This window comes from Manis pentadactyla, chromosome 3 (assembly GCF_030020395.1).
Source record: "Manis pentadactyla isolate mManPen7 chromosome 3, mManPen7.hap1, whole genome shotgun sequence".
Lineage (NCBI taxonomy): Eukaryota > Metazoa > Chordata > Mammalia > Pholidota > Manidae > Manis > Manis pentadactyla.
The window spans coordinates 174,220,569-174,238,424 of record NC_080021.1 but is presented as its reverse complement, the minus strand read 5'-3'; the positions used below and the strand labels follow the sequence as shown (position 1 = coordinate 174,238,424).

The 17,856-nt window shown below is 41.4% G+C and overlaps 1 protein-coding gene across 2 annotated transcripts in view; it reads right to left on the bottom strand.

Annotated features, from left to right (window-relative positions):
• The window catches only part of MTAP (methylthioadenosine phosphorylase), a 44,889-nt gene that overhangs the window by 2,159 nt on the left and 24,874 nt on the right, over positions 1 to 17,856 (bottom strand). For both annotated transcript variants that reach the window (XM_036887662.2, XM_036887668.2), the window contains 3 exons: positions 12,042 to 12,144; positions 7,978 to 8,217; positions 1,819 to 1,941 (listed from right to left, as the gene is read on the bottom strand). In XM_036887662.2, coding sequence (XP_036743557.1) covers positions 1,819 to 1,941; positions 7,978 to 8,217; positions 12,042 to 12,144 — 466 coding nt within the window. The remainder of the gene's footprint in view (positions 1 to 1,818; positions 1,942 to 7,977; positions 8,218 to 12,041; positions 12,145 to 17,856) is intronic.

The following is a 17,856-nucleotide window of genomic DNA, read 5'->3' as shown; positions in this document are numbered from 1 at the left end:
CATTGGCCTCAGCAACAGCAAATTATGAGTCATATTTCCCGCAAATCAACAGAGTGCCCGTTTAGACAAAGCTGAAGTCTTGCTGCATGACATGCAGCTGATGTGACTGTTGCTAGATTAAACTGTCACTCCTCAATTCTTGGAATCTATTTTGTTTCCCTTTTATTCGTAATTAAAAGGGTTGCCTATATTTCAATTACAATGAAACATTTCACGGGGGAAATGGGCTGTCACTTACTCATTAAAGAACATTTATCTCCTAGGTACATGGGTTGAAATCAACAGATGTTTCCGGCTCCTTAGGGCCCTAAAGTCTAGTAGGTAGATTGTTACAAACTCCAGTATTCCTGACTTGGCCCACCCTAAAGGCTGACTGACACCTCAGTACAGCGTGTGCCAGAGGCGGCTTGGACTGGCTTGCACAACCCGACTGTGTATCACTCCCCAGCTTACCAGTGACTTCTTGTTGGCAACTTGAAATCGGCTGTGCTGAAGCACTAATACCATGTAAACTGGCAAACACTATAAATCAGGGTTCCTCCATGCTCAGCGGCTGACCATCCTTCACTACCCTACGGTGTCCTCATCAAAAATCTGGCTCTGATTCCAGGGCTCCCTTGTGGTAGTTCATGTAGGGAGGGCTTTTATCAACTTTCCTTCCCTCCTTTCTTGTTACATTGAAGTTGATAGACAATACTACATTGGTTTCAAGTATACAACACAGTGGTTCAACAGTTGCCCACATTTATTAAATCCTCACCCCCACCAGTGAAGTTACTATCAGCATAGTTACAGAACCGCTGGCCATGTTCTCCATGCTGCACTTCCATCCCTGTGACCAACTTATATTGACTGAGATTTCTGTGCCCCTTTATTGCCCTCCCTAGCCCCCCACCAGGCCCCACTGTCACTCCAGTCCCTCCTCTGTTAGCCTAGTGCCGCTTAGCTCATTTTGTTTTGTTTTTAGGTTTCACAAGTAAGTGAAATCATATGATATTTGTCTTTCTCCTCCTGACTTCTTTCACTTAGCTTAATATCCTCTAGGTCCATCCATGTTGTCACAAATGGCAGGATTCCTTTCTTTTTTATGGCTTAATTCAATTTCTCATAATCCTCTCTCAACTACTTGTCCCAAGACCCACTAGTATAGGTGTATTCTAGGAGACCTTAGGGTGTGCTGGCTACTCTCTCTGGATACTAGGTGAATGTAGTATCTGATCGATTTGAGGCAACTCCTTATCCAATGTAGCTAATCAAGAGTCAAAATGTCCAAGTAAAAATCATGCATCTCTGAGCTTAGCAGTCAGTTTAAATTATATTCTGGGAATTAATACTAGAGTCTAAAAGTTACCAATTTGCAACCCATTCCATGTTTATCATTAATTGCTGTCTCAGTTTGATGTAACCATAAAGAGCCATTTCCTGGCCCCATTTTAACATTGCTTTGTCAGTGTTTCAGTTTTAAAGGCTGCTAACACTCATCTGCCAAAGAGAAAACAGCTTTGTCACCAAGGTAAGCCATGTGCGCAAACAAAATCTATCTTCTGCAGTAAGACTTAGGGCTATACTTCAAAGCAGGGCAATGTCAAGAAACTAGCATACTAGATAATAAAATTCTCCTCACCTCTACTTCCAATGGTTGGAATGACTACTCGATTTCATAAATGGTTAATATGAGAGCAAATGGCATGAAAACAACTGGTAGAAAACATCTAGGCTAGTAAATCTGAGGAGATGGAGGGGTGAAAGGCAAATAAGAGGAGGCAGCAGCTAAGGGCCTTTGGAGGTATCTCCCTGCAGATGGCTGAGGATACTTACCTTCAGGCTGTGGAGGGTTTCTGACCATTCCATGGACCCTATCTGAGGTATGGTAGTGAGGAGTAAACTTTTGGCTTTATTGGCATTTTCTTTCAGGGTCTTTAAGACCCGGTCCACAGAAACCTAGAGAAGCAACAGCACAGGATGTTACCAGCAATTTAAAATTCCACTGCTTTTGTAGAATGCTTTCCTAAGTCTCTACCTGATCTGTGAAGTGAGTTGCCTTAAATCCCCTGAGGGAAAGCTGCACCTTTATCAAGATGGTTGTGGTTCCAGGCAGAAGTCCTAGAGAAATCCAATGACATCTCTGAAAAGCACCACTGGTTTTCAAAATAGTGCCTGAGAAACTACTATCTCAGATGTACAATGTATTAGGTCTAGAAGGATGCGGCTCTTCTCCCCATGTCCATCGTAGAATGGAGTCTAGTTGTAAAACTGTAGCTATACTCAATAACTAATCGGAACATAAGCACATTTCCCTTTAGAGAAGTCTTCCAGCTAATTAAATAGGATGGAATCCAAGTATCACCATTTCTACAGCTCCTAATGAGTTAATGGATGGGCTGCTAACATCACATAACAAAGAAGCCTAAACCAAATAATCCACTTTAATAAACTTCTGATAAGAATACAAGGCACTACTCATGACATCTGAATCTGATGAAATATCTAGATCCAGCTGCCAATTTACAGAAAATACAGAGGACAGAGAAATCTGTTCAAGTACCCTAGGGAGATAATTCTAGTAATCCCAGACTATGGGAAACTCTATAGGAAAAATGACCTGGTTTCTTTCTAGAACACTTGGAAGAAAAAAAAATCATTTATGATATTTGAGATAACTAGAACTTTGCTTAATATATTAAGGAAATACTGTTGGAATGTGATAATGATAATGTGGTTATATGTCTCCTGAAATGTTCATGGATAAAACTATGAATCCAAGTACAGATTTAATATGATTGGCTATATAAGTTGATATATTTATGGTTAAAGCTGAATGTTGGATTCATGGAAGCTCATACTATTATCTACTTTTGCATATTACTGAAATTGTTTCACAAGCAAGTTGAAAAAAGTTGTGAATGTAAAACAGATGGTCAGAGGTACAGTACTTGTCATGCTTCACTATTAAGAAGGAAACCAAGATTTAGGGACACAATTACATCTTTTTTTCTTTTTCCTGGAGTATAAAGTTCAGGCTCCTCCCACAAATATCAAGATGTGCTTAGAAAAAAATGAGAAGCACCAGGGCAGAGGAAGGTCCCATTACTGTGGGGGCACAGAGCAGCTACCGGCTGGTGCCTGCCAGACACAGGCACTGGCATGGTTTCAGAGAATCTCTGAATGCAGGGTCCTGAAGCATGTAAGAGATTTACCTTAAATTTACAAGTATACCTGGGAGATATTTGGTTGCAGACCACTTCAATAAAGTGAGTATCACAATAAAGTGAGTCAAATGAATTCTTTGGCTGCCTGGTACATACAAAAGTTACGTTTCCACTATACTGTAGTCTATTAACTGTGTAATAGCATTATGTCTAAAAAAGCAATGTACACACCTTGATTAAAAAATACTTCATTGCTAAGAAATGCTAATCATCATCCAAGCTTTCAGAAAATCATCTTTTTGCTGGTGGAGGGCCTTGCCTCCATATTGATGGCTGCTGACTGATCCAGGTGGTGGTTACTTAAGGGTGGGGAGGCTGTCTCAATTTCTTTTAAGAGAGCAATGAAGTTAGCCACACTGACTCGAGTCTTCCTTTCACGAATGATTTCTCTGTAGCAAGCAAAGCTGTTTTGATAGCTTCTTATGCACAGAACTTCTGCCAAAACTGGAGTCAATCATCTTACACCCTGCTGCTGCTTTATCAACGAGGTTTGCATAATTTCTAAATTCTTTTGTTGCCATTTCAACAACTGTCACGGCACCTTCACCAGGAGTAGATTTCATCCCAAGAAACTTTCTTTGCTCACCCATAAGAAGCAACTCCTCATCTGTTAAAAATTTTATCTTGATATTAAATTTACAAGCAATTCAGTTACATCTTTAGGCTTCACTTCTAGTTTCTCTTGTCACGTCCACCACATCAGCAGTTACTTCCTCCACTCAAGTCATGAACCCCTCAAAGTCACCCATGAGGTTTGAATCAGCTTCTTCCTAACTCCTGTTCATGATGATATTCTGACCTCTGCCATGAACCACAAATATTCTTAATAGCATTTAGAATGGTGACTCCTTTCCAGGTTTTCAATTGACTTTGCTCAGATCTATCAGAGGAATCACTGTATGGCAGCAATAACTGTGCGAAAAGCATTTTTTAAACGATAAGACTTAAAAGTTGAAACTGTGCCTTTATATATTGCAGAATAGATACTGTGTTAGTAGGCATGAAAACAAACGTTAACCTCAATGAGTAACTCTGTTACAGCCCTTGGGTAACCAGGTGCATTGCCAAAGATCAGTAATACTTTGAAAGCATACTCTTTTTTTCTGAGCAGAAGGTCTCAACAGTGGGCTTAAAATATTTGGTGAGCTATGTTATAAACAGATGTGCTGTCATCCAGGCTTTGCTGTCCCACTTATAGAGCACAGGCAGAGTAGATTTTGCATAATTATAATTCTTAAGGGTCCTAAGATTTTTGTAATGGTAAATGAGCACTAGCTTTAACTTAAAGTCACCAGCTACAATAGCCCCTAACAAAGAGCATCAGTCTACCCTTTGATGCTTTGAAGCCAGATACTTAATTCTCTTCTCTAGCTAGAAAGCCCTAGATTACATCTTCTTCCAATAGAAGGCTCTTTTTGTCTTCACTGAAAAATCTGTTTAGTGTAGCCACCTTCACTAATCAGCCTAGCTGGTCTTCTGGTAATTTGCTGTAGCTTCTACATCAGTACTTGCCGCTTCACCTTGTATTATGTTATGGCAACAGCTTCTGTCCTTAAGCCTCATGAACCAGCCTCTGCTAGCTTCAAACTTTTCTTTTGCAGCTTCTTTACTTCTCTCAGACTTCACAGAATTGAAGAGTGGTAGGGCCTTGCTCTGGATTAGGCTCTGGCTTAAGGGAATGTTGTGGCTGTTTGATCTTTCCAGACCACTAAAGCTTTTTCCCTATCAGCATTTAGGCTGTTTTGCTTTCTTATCATTTATTCACTGGAATAGCACCTTTAATTTCCTTAAGAACTTTTCCTTTGCCTTCACAATGTAGCTAACCATTTCGTGCAAGAGGCCTAGCTTTCCATAGGCCTTCCTCACTAAGCTTCTAACTTGTGATTTCAAGTGACAGATGTGTGACTCCTCCTGTCATTTGAACACTTAGGAGGCCATGCGGGATGCTTACCAGGCCTACCTGCAACATCATTGTGTGTTAGGGAATAGGGAGGCCTGAGGAGAGGGAAAGAGATGGAGAGTGAACGGCTGGTTAGTGGAACAGTCAGAACACACACATTTATCCATGAAGTTTACTGTTTTGTATGGGTGTGGTTCGTGATGCCCCCAAAACAATTATACCAGTAACACCACTCAACAGAGATCACTGTTAACAAATACAGTAATAATGAAGAAGTTGGAAATATTGGAAGAATTACCAAAATATGACACGAAAATATGAAGTGAACAAATGCTGTTGGAAAAATGGCACTGACAAACCTTCAGTTTGTAAAAAACATAGTATGTGTGGAGTGCAATAAGGCAAAGTGCACTAAAACAAGGTGTGCTTCTCCTCTTTCCCTTACACTCTTTCTGGGACTCATATTTCTATACAGACTCTCACCTTTCTTTTCTCTACTTTGTTCCTGCTGTTGAGCTTCACCCAAAATGCCCTTCCTACTGACCACCTCACAGTAAACTCTAAACCTCTGTGCAACATCCAGCTCAAACCTCAAGTTTTCTTCCCAAACTTTGTGGCCACACCCCCAACTCCACCGTAACTACCATCTGCTGACCACCCTCTTAGGAGCCAACACTGTATTAGTTGCTTCACATATATAATGTGGCTTAATTCACCCAGTAATCCTGCAAGGTCAGTTCTGTAACTGAGCAACCCCCATCCTGCACCCCTGGCTCCATCCTATGGGAGAAGAAATGGGTTAAATAACTTGCCCAGTGTTGTAAGTAGAGGGAACAAGAGGAATCTGAAAGTGAATTTAGGCAATTCCAGAATGTTCTTGGCATGCCAGGCTGCACATCTGGTTTACAGCACAAAGACACACGTGGCTGGATGAGATGATGCCATCCTTGCTATGCTTTCCCTGTGGCACTGAATATCACTTCCTTCATGCCTTTCCACTTACACAGAGCTGTTTCCCTGCCGTTAACTGAAGTAATTCCAACTGACTGCTTTCCAAACCTCATGTAACCTCCTAAAGGAAAGCACCCTTTGCTCTGCAGAGGAGAGACCAATGTTCCTGGACTGAGCAGAAAGCCACAGCAGGAAGTCTTCTCCTCTCCAAGAGGGGCAGAGGCTGGAGTCTCCAATTATCTGGAAACAGCTGCAACGCCATGAGACCTAAGCTGCTCCTCAGGTGACCTAAGATGCCAAGTCAGAGCTGATGCTGTGTCAGGATTTGCAATCACTTAAAGAGCAGCCTAGTAGTTTGCAACAGTTTACTACATAGAGTCAGGAATAAGGCATCTACGCAAAATAAAGAACCTGTGTTCATCTATGACCCAAACTCCACATACGTGGATGGACAGACAGCAAGAATATCCTGTTCTTCAGGAAGCTGGATGGTGGAATGAGCAGCTCTGGGATCGTGCAAAGGGTCCTCTGGAGAAGATGTCACCTCCCCTAAACATACTCAAAACAGCCACCCCTGTACCTTTTCCTTGCTTCAAAATTCCTTGACTGTAGTTTTGTCCCTTTCTCTATTTAAAATGAGATAAACAACAAGATAAATGTTGGTTTCTTCAAGTAAAATGCAATGAGTGAAAAGAGAGGGCAGAGAATATTAAGAGATTTGAGAGACCTATTGTTGCTATGCAATTGTGTGGATTATGAGGGACGCTGATTTGAAGAGTTAAAAATTATGAGACAAGAAGGAAAATGTGCACGGTCTAGATATTTGATTGTATTAAAGAATGAATATTGATATATTTTTTGGTACAATATTACAGTTGTTTTCTATAATTATTATTATTGTTATTTTAAAAGAAGGCTTTTGGAAGAATATTTACTTAAAAATAAGGAAGACAGGGGAGAGAGAAATGGGCAGGCGTATATATATGGCACAGGATTGGCCATGGCTGATAATTGTGGAAAACTGGTGGTGGGTAACTAAGGGTTTATTATACTAGACTCTCTACTCTTGCAGATGTTCAAAGGTTTTCCACAATGAAAACTGTTCCAGAAGCCTGACCTCAGTGGTCCAGTGTCCTCAAATACCAGCTGGACCCTGCTGGCATCCTGAATAAAACCACTTATTGGCCCCCCCCATGAAATCCTCACACGGCCTACAGAGCCTGCATCCCTTTCTCTCCCTTGTCTCCCCGACTCCAGCATGCCTGCCTGCCTTTTCCATCACATGCATACCAGGCAGGCTTCACAGACTCTGAATATTTGGCAGGTCAATTGGACACATACCCCCGTATCTTGTATAGTATTTCTTTATAAGCCTGAGCTTTCTCACACTGGTTTCGGACCTTTACCCCATCCTTCCCCAAAACCAGAATGCTGGTTCCTTACAAATCTGTCTGTTTGCTATGGTGTTCCTATACCAAGCACAGTATCCAGTCATGGCAGATTAAGCAGACAAGTATGAACCAGGAAGAGGTAAGCATCAGTAGATTTTTCCCTTTGAAAACAAGCAATAAACAGTAGCACAGTCTAAGCAGATTATACACAAAGGATACCTTTACCCTTAAAATTAAGGCCCAAGTCTCAGTATGACTCCCAACACACCTACATGCCTACAGTGTACTGTTCATACTGATCCTTGGTCAAAGGTGTCTTTTTCTTCCTTATTTAGATATTTGTTCTTATCTCCCAGTGGAAACCACAGAAAATATTTGGTAAAACCTGATGACAATGCTGGCTTTACAACCTGGTAGAAAGCCACTTTCTAGAACTAATGCAAAAGAAACAATTAGTTAAGACCCTCTCTTAATGGCTCTCGTGGCAACCAGAAACCCCGGCCATTCAGGAGAGAATTCCACCTACCGCTTCCTCATGCTCCTTCCAGCAATCATAATCTGTTGCCATGGCGATACTCCCATAGCAAATTCCAGCCTCCTTAGCAAGAACCACCTCTGGAACTGTGGTCATGTTGATAACATCCGCCCCCCAGGTGCGGAACATTAAGCTTTCTGCCCGGGAGCTAAAACGAGGTCCCTCGATTGTCAGCATTGTCCCTTTTGAGTGGCATCGGAGTCCTAGCTTCTTAGCAGTCTCTATGAGGACCTAGAAAAGAAAGAACCACAAATTCAAAACATACAAACGTTAAGTACAGCTTAATATTTTATTTTTCCCCTGGTGTTTAACAGGTTAACCACGTAAAGATTTTTACTTTGTTTATAAACGCCTTACTTGCAGGCCCTCAGAGAACCTGGGAGACCACAGAAGGGGGTTTCCTAGTCCCACCCCCTCAGACCCTTGCTCATACAGCCCACAGCTTACAAGAGCAGGTAGTGAACTTTTCACACACCAGGTATTTGTTTACATGTTTCAATCTCATTTACTTCTTAACAGCTTTAAGAGACTAAGCTTGGTTGTGCATATGGATTTGATTCTGAGCTCTTAACGTCCAAGGCCAAGCTAAGTGCTACTCCTTATTCACATCTCCTCAAAGAGAGGTGCTGACAGCTGTGGCCAGGTTCCTGAGCCATTCATTTTCACTGCTCTTTTATACAAATTCTGAAGGCTTTTATAAAAGCTTTTTTTGGTTAGAAAGTGATTTCTTCATAATTTCTGCCTGTTGGCTCTTCAAGGACTTAGGACAAAAGGAGAATGGGACTCCGCTTTTTTCTATTCAGGAATAAACTCCTGTGGCATCCCTTCAGTGGCAAGGCCACACACGGGTTTTAGAAACGTTATTTAAAAGTCTGATCACTTTTTCCAGTGTCTAAGTAATAATGCACATCTAATATTCAGGTTATTAATTTCATTTTTTTCTTAGTCTGTACTTCAACATACCTTTTTGATTAAAAATATTTTGTCTTTTAAACTTAGCTGTTAACCTAGTTAAGCACTGCTAACAATTCACTTAACCTGTGTATATCTTAGTCTTCTCATCTGTAAAATGGGAATGAATACATGTAACTCAGAGATATTGTGAAGAATAAATGAGCTAAGGAATATACAGCACAGAAATGTGTCGGGCACATTGTAAACACGACAGAAATGCCAAACTGGTCTTCTAATGGTTACTAACACTGGCAGCTTGTACACGTTTGTCAGATCATTGACAAAGGTTCCTGTGATACTAAGTGAGATGGAGTGACTCAAAGTCAACAGAAGGCTTCAATCCAGGCCAAAATCTTGTTTGCACATGTCTGAACTACAATAGCAAATTAACCTATTTCCTTAAAAGTAACTAATACTATGTTATGGCAACAGGAGAAAGAATTAGAATAAGAGCCTCATCAACTCTAAGTTCAGAACAATGACAAGTCACAGACATTGAATAGTTGATGCTATATCATGTTTGTTTATCCTATATATGCTGAAAATAAGATTACATTTAATTAAAACTCTCCCTAATGAGTACAGCTTATAAATCCAAGGACTTAAATCACTTCTTCCTCCCCTGCACCCTACCCTTTAATTTTTTTTTCAAAATTAAGATAACAACCAGCCCAGTTCTACTTTCATTTTATGTCAGAATCCTGAATAACTGAGATGCACATCTCAGCCAAACTTCAGAGTGCTTTAGGGGAGGTGCGAAAGAAGCTCACAATGACCGCGCACCACTGGCCTACAGCACGTCACCCTGGGAGGTCAGCGCCATGATGGTGAGGAGGAGGTGGACAGTTACGGACATGGACCGCTCAGTGACAGACCCTGCGGCTTCATCTGCCTCCTGAACCAGCACTTTGTACCCCCACAAGAACAGACAATGTCATCGTAAGATAACAGAAATACAAACCACAGGTTGGGAGACCTCTGGGTCTGAAGCTAAGATGCTTCCATTTCATTACTCATTGACCTAAGTTATCAAAATGGAGCTCCTGAGTCTACCATCATCCTCACAAACATGTTAACAATGTCAGATCACCAGGCTAAATATATTCAAACACTTTCAAAGAGTTTGTTTCAGACTGCCTTCAAAAATGACCGGAAGGGATACTATTTTTGGAGCAGAAGTGACATGATACAAAAGGATGCTGTTCTGCGACGAGCCATTTCTCCCACCCATGTCCAGCAACCCAGTTCACCTCACACAGGAAACCACTGTTCAAGTGTTCCAGTCAACTTTCCAGAAATAATCTATTAGTGTGTAAATATTTTCATACTTACCTTTTTATATATATACATATTTTAACACAACTGGCAGGACCTATAAAACTGCTGTGCACCTTGCTTCCCACTTGACAATTCATCTCGACAATTCTTCCTCATCAGTTCATGAAAGATCATGTGAATGTTGAAAGTTATATGATGATTACAAAGGGTAGCACCATTTACTTTTTACATTTCTGGAGAGTATTCAAAAATCTCTTTAAGAATATGTAAGAATAAAGTAATATTCTGAAGGCTTATTGTTCCCAGTTTCTAAAACTGCCTTCCCAGCAGTTTTTTAGTCATTAGGTAGGCTAGACTAGTAATAGCTGAATTAATTTGGTCTCATGGGAGGCCAAATTGTATTACTGGAAACTATCACCCAGCCACCACATTTACATGTGCTGCATCAATCATTAGCACACCCCCTTCCAAGCTGTACTTCTAGTAAATCTTCTGTGCACTTTCTCTCCCTAGTCTTGTTTCTTCCCAAGCTGTCCCCATTTTGAAGTAGACAAGAATTTCATACACATGTAATTTTCCCTGGAGAGCAAATCTATTATGTGGATAGACCCATGTTTCAGAGGTAAAGCTAACAGCCTCCTGATATATTCTGTTGTTAACTACCCAGAAACATATACATTTAAATCCATAAATGCCAACTTAACCTTTTTATTTTTAAATAAGTAAAAAAAATATACTTTCACAGAAGTCAAAGAGAATCAACACACAATGGTGGATTTAAAATGACTCCCCCCATTCCCTGGCTTTGGATTCTAGATTTATGTTTGAGACCAGAGTAAGGTTGTGTCCTTGCTGTTAATGATAAGGAAACTAGTTTTATATCATTATGCAGGGCTGAACATAAAAGCTAGAACAGATCTTCTACTTTCCATAGGCAAATATCACAATCTGAATGACTAATAATGCTTAGGTATTTATATTCTCTCAGTTAATTTATAAGTAGATTTTACCAGGCAGTTTGCCTCTGACAATACTTCTGATCTGCTAAGTTGCACTTGACTTTTGATCCCAGATAAGAGGAAAAGTACCATATGTGGACCAAGTGATAGACTTTGGAATTGTGGGAGCCATGTTTATTCTCCGAAAGCTACAGCTACAGTTCCTCACCTAATGATCACTGGCCTCTGCAGGACTGCCCCTTTAGTTCTACACATTTACTATAATGCTGGAGAGGAGACTGGATAGCAATGGCCAAAAGCAACGGCCATCAGCTCAAGAGCAAATGGTGCTCATCCAACAATGCACAGATTATCACTAATTTCATTCACAAAAGCAGCAGTTACCAGTCACTGGAAAATTCATTACTGATAAGTACTGTTCAAAGCACTTTATAAGGAATAACTTTTAACCCTCACAAGTCCTAGGAGAATGATATGTGTTATCATTAGCTTCAGTTACGAATGAGTCAACTGAAGCCCAGGTATTAAGTAACTTGTCCACAACACACAACTATTAAGCTGTAGAGCAGAGTTTAAAATGCCATCCTATACTGAATTATTTAAAAGGTATCCAGTATCCTGACAGCAAAACTTATTAAAAAAAAAAAAAAGTAGGTAGGTTGCAACTTTGAGTGATTCAACTTACAAATGATTAAGAGTAGTGGAGGCATTATGAGCAAAGGGAATGACTCTTCATAAAGCCCTGCATAAGAAGCAAACTCGCGAGGGCAAGAGGGGCCATGTGCTTAGCCAATTAATCTAACTCCAGGTGCCACCCCAAGCCCTTAAGACTCACTCTGGGAACCCTTGCACAAGACTACGCACCTCTCTCGTTTTGGGGCAGAATGGTTCAGCCATGGGAATATGGCACACTCCTCTGGCACAGGAATGACTTCCATCATAGAAGGTCTGAGGCCTTACGGTGGTCCTACAAAATAAGGGGAAAAGGGTTTTCGTTTTTAAAGCCATTTCTCCATCCTCTAGGGAGCTGGTGAATCACCTCTATCTAGGGCAACATTTTGTTCCAACACTTCAGAATCAATAGCTCGGGATATGCTGAATGCAGCTTTTAGAAAAGCAACTTCAGGATGATATTCAGCTTTTCTGGCTCTGGGCTAGTGGCAACATGCTTTCCCAAGGGGAACTAAAATGTCTGTGGTCTGGAGACTATGGCAGGATAACCACACTGGACTGTGGGTACAACTCAACCGTGGGCTCAGGAGGCCAGGTACAACACTTAAGAAATCAATAGGCAGGTTTTTAATTATCACAGATGGAAAAGATCACATAGTGAACCCTGTATACAGTCACCTATATTTCCAATATTTTGCCAAACTTGCTTCATCTGTTAGCTTTCCATGGTTGCAAATCCCAAATATTGTCATTTCACCCCTACTTTAGATGGGCCAAATACGTGGTTTATTTTCTACAGCAATGTCCTTATTGCACTTGATAAAAAATTACATTAATTCCTCACTATCACCTAATACACAGACCATATGCAAATCTCTCTGATGTACTCAAAACTGTCCTTTTCTAAAAACAGATGCTTTGTTTGTTTCAGGTTCCAAGCAAGGACCTAACCCTTGCATTTGACTGGACAGTCTCTAAATTGAGAGAAGTTCTTGCTCTCTCTCCCAACCTTATTTTGTCATGCCTTTGACCACTTGGAGAAAGCAGCCATTTGTCCTGCTCCACATTTGAGAACCTCTTCGCTGCCTCGTTAGCTTCTTCCTCTACCCACTGTAATTAGTTCTAAAGTCTTTTAGTCAACTCTTTGTTAAAACATTTTTGAATCGACAAGAGAGAGGCTAAAAGTAACCCAGTGCCATGTCACCCAGCAATTTCTCACTGGAAAATTTTCAGAATAAAGCACTTTCTATGTCCATTATATTGTTCTAAGATTCAACTCATGAGTAATACAGGAAAGAGAGTCGTCATCTTTCCTACAGAGCAGAGAGCAGGGAAGGGATAGGGCAAGGGGAAACCAGCAAGGGAAGGTAGATCACTTAATGTCTCCTTCCAGGGGTGGGAGGGTAGGGATATACTGGGTAAATATACTGGGTCAGTTTACACAGCTGGCATATCTACCTACCAAAACTAACCTGTTTCGTCTACTCCATCACATACCGAACAGTGACACCAGCTGACACCAGAGCCACCCTGCTCAGAGATGAGGTCTGTGCTCTGGAGAAATGACAACCCGTTAATGCCTTTCCCAAACCCATGTCCTATGTGTCTTAGGAGAAAGGCCAAGTTAACCCTACCACCATTCTGGATGGAGTTGAAGAGCAGATCAAATGACTGTTCCAGTCTGTATAAATAGTCAAGTGACTGTCCCAGAGGTTTTTCTCTGTTTTATAAAACTAACCAATAAAACACTGCCATGTACTCCAGCTCTGGCTTGGTTTCAGCCTTCAGTGAGTCACCTATTCAAAACATCCTCATTTATTATAATAGTGGGTAAGGATGAAAACAGGCCACAAAACCTTCTGTAGCTACATCCTAAATGACCTCCATGCAGTAACACCCCCATCTTGTCCATCCCTGCCCTCTCTCATCTCCTTCCACCCCTTCACTGCCTAATCAGTCCTTTTTGTTCTGAACTTTAACCTGAAGACATAACATGTATTAGTTATGTTTTATGTTATGGTGCATACATGTGACACTTACTGACTATAGTTTTAATTCCTTCTTTCAGATGAAACACTTTAACATTTTTCTCTTTAAACAAAGCTCCGTAACTACTAGTTATATGGCTTATGGCAAATTACCGTATTTTTTTGATTCTCCGTTTTCCAATCTTAAAATGCAGTGTTCACCCAACCATCTATAAAGGTGTTATGAGGATTAAGCCAACCGAGATGTCCAGAAATTCCACAGCAGCTCAGAAGGGAAGTCTGGGCTAGAAACAGAACTCGGAGCCTGCCCAGGGAGAAGCTCTGGCTGAGGAAGCTATGAAGCCTCACTCCAAACACCCAGCCTGGTACGGACATGTGAAAGGTGCAGCCTCAAGAAAGAAACGAGGACTTTAATACTGGTATTTCTAATGGCTTCAGGTCTATTCTGTCACGATCCTGGAAAGTAAGGTGCAGGTGAGAAACACCTCTTCACACAGCCTGCCCACCTATTTGTGCTGTCCTGCACGACTAACCTACAGGTCGACACATTCAACCAAACGTTTAATGATCTAAACCTACATCACTATAAACAGCATAAAATGAGGAGGTATGCTTAATGCTGAATAAACTCAGACGAAGGGCAATGGGGTTTACAATCACAAGGGAGGTAAGCAAAGCACACCACCCAAGGGAAATTCTAGAATGAAAAAGTGTGTCATTTTAAGAGCTCCTTCCTCCCTCTAAGGGTTCGTATCAGAGAAGTGAGAGCTTGTACAACTCAGCTTGAAACCAGGAATAAACCTGACAGCCTCACCCCACAGAGCACAGACCATCACCCAACTGAGCCTGTACTGACAGGGGCCCTTCCTGTGTGCTCCCCATTTCTAGCCACAACAGCTCGTCTATAACCTCCACCTCCATGCTGAGTTTTCTCAGTGATATGGAAAAAATAAAGGAAATGTAAGTTGTGTGCCTGGATGTGAATCTTGGTATTGAATTTTTGTATGATCTTAAGCAAATAACTTAATGCCCCTGAGTTCTTTCTTCACAATGCAAGCAATTAGCAATATCCACACCTACACCTTAGTTTCAATATGAAAACAGGGCCAAGAAAACCTCCAGCAGCTACATCCCAAAGACTGATACAAAATCTCCATTTTACATGTCTACTGTGTGAGTTTGGGGATAAACAGTAATTGCTGCAAAGCCCTACTAACTTCTACTGCCTTGAGGATCATTGAAGTGATAGACCCAGCACAGGGCATGCAGTATTCACTCACATCCATTAGGGACAGACACAGGTATAGTAGAAGCAAGCATATGAACTAGGTCAATGGAAGAACCTGCAGACGGTTTCCTGAGGGAAGAGGGTAGGTCTGCAATAAGCCCAAGAGAGCACCTTTTCCTGGTAGAGGGAGCCCTGAAAGCTTCCTTCCATCAAGAGATAGAACTGAAACCTATTCCTGAGGCATAGGATAAAATTCGCCTCAGATCATGTCAGACTGGTCAGACCTGCCAGGAAGCTGCGTTCCAGCTTGTGGCTGAAAGGAATGGAAGGATCACACACGTCCCGGAAGTAACCTACACCCAGGACAAGAGGGTTCGGAGTGGTGGCTATGTCCTGTTGAGTTGTAAAAGTGGCATGTGGTGGCAGGCAGAATAAAGCCTGCCCCAAGATATCTACGTTCTAATACTTGAACCTGTGAGTTAACATACATGGCGAAGGGGAACTAACTGATCAGCTGGCCTTAAAATAGCAAGATCATCCTGGACTAAGCAGGTAGGTCTGGTATCATCAAGGAGTCCTTACAGGCAGAAGGAAGAGGCAGAAGAGTCCATGACAGAGCGGTAAGAGGCAAGAAGACTCCGCCCACCACTGTTGGCTATGGAGCTGGAAGGGCTCTGTGCCAAGGAGTGTGGGCTGGCAAAGGTCAAGGAAAGGAGTCTCCCCTGAGCCTCAGAAAGGAGTGCGGCTCTGCTGACACCTTGATTTTAGCCCATGAGACCATGCTGAACTCATAACCTACAGAAGTATACAATCTCTTCGGGTTGCCTGAGCCACTGTGTTTGTAATAATTTGTTACAGCAGCACCAGGGCACTCACACACACGCTTACGTGGTTTAAGGTACAGCTAAGCAGTTCTGGTTTCTGAAGTCATAAAGAATGGGTGCTGAAGGTCTATCCCCAACTGTTGGTTCAATCAGCAACTCCTCCCAGCTAGGCAAGAGGACTGCTAATTCCACCTCCCCATTAGCTTGGCAGACCCCCTGGAAACCAGGTGTGAGGACTGCCTGACCTAGCTGGCTTCAACTGCTCACTCACTAGCTATGTGTCCATGGGGAAGTCCCTCTAATTTGTCTGTACCTCCATTTTTATCAGTTTTCTCATATTGAAAATGGAGAAAATGGAGAATAGTATACTACCCTTCCATGGTTGATGGGAAGACTGAGAACACACAGAGCAAGTGCTCAGTACTAGTAATGACCACTTACTGAAAACCTGTTTCAGAACTTTTCACCTGCCAACCTCAGAGTAGGACACGTAAATGGCCCTCAAGTGATGGGGACCCAAAAAACTGCTTGAGGTTGTCAAACGTGATATGTGCCAAGAAAAGTCAGTGAACAAATAAAACACTGCCCATGGAAGAGTGAAGGAGATAAAATTAGATTGTGTGCTGGCAAGAGCAATAAGTTCAAGACAGCCAAGGAGAGAACCCAGCACCTTTCAGACACAGAGCGGGAGAACCCAGAGAAAGACTGACGGGTAGGTTGTTTCTGGATCAAGACTCTTGAACTGGCTCAGAAACAACCATTTGTTAATATGTCTCCTTTGAGGAAATGCTGAGTTCCAACAGTTGAAGGAAAACAACTGTTTGTCTCTTAACAGAAGCAAACATTAACTCCCAGGAGGTTTCAGAGCACAGCATATGTCCACAACATGACTCAGCATGCAGGAACATGAGTCAATTAATTCAATGGTAAAGCACGGCCAACGGCTGCTCATAAGGAGCATGGTTTGGGGGAACTGATTGTACCTATATCACTTAAAAGACAGTTTCTTTCTTTCTTTCAACAATGTGCATGGCCAGAGACAATTTGGTTTCTAAGAAACAAAAAATCCTCCCAACTCCACTTTTCATTAAAGCCTGAGCTCCAAGGGAAAGTGGAGCTGCTCTAAGAAGCAAGCTACCTTGACACCCAGGAGTTCTGTTGGCCATTTATCCAACTGGTAGGTTTATACAGATACAAAGATAAGAGGGCACACAAATGTTACCTGAGCTATAGTTGATACAAACAGGAAACTGAAAACAACCAAATTTTACACTTAGTAGGCTGCTTAAATAAATCAAATACCTAACAATGAAACAGCATTTAGCTGTCAGGAAAAATGCTGTGGGTGTCTGACTACAGGTAAGGAAAAAGTCACGGAATAGGATTAAAAGGGAAGACAATAAGTTGTAAACTGGTATAGAATAAAACAACATATTTTTCTTTTTTCTAGAATTCCTATACAGTCATACCCACACAGTTTTCCTTTGTGTTAAAAAAATTTATTAATGGCCACAGTATGGACTGTTTCACCATGTGCTTGATATATCTTAGAGCCTGTTCTATGTCAGCAAATACAAATCTACTCGATTTGTTTTGCGTGCTGCATAGAAGGCCCGGACCAGTAGATTTAGCCATTATACAATGAATGGGTAATTAAAAATGTTACACCAGTACCTCTGCATGGGCTCCCTTGTGCATGTTTCTCCAAAAAAAAACAAAACAAGAAAAGGAACTGTTTGCACCATGGCCACATACAATATCAAGTTTAATAGATCACTTACCAAACTGCCTTTCAAATGGCTATAGCGAGGTATGTTCAGAGCACTGGGAGGATCTTAAATGATATTGGTCCCCTCACCAGAAATGTATCAAAGAGTTTTGCTTTTCACCACATACCCTCATATGCTACTTACATTTCATTACAAGCATGTTTTACCCTTTAAACTCTTTAAAACACAGATATGCAC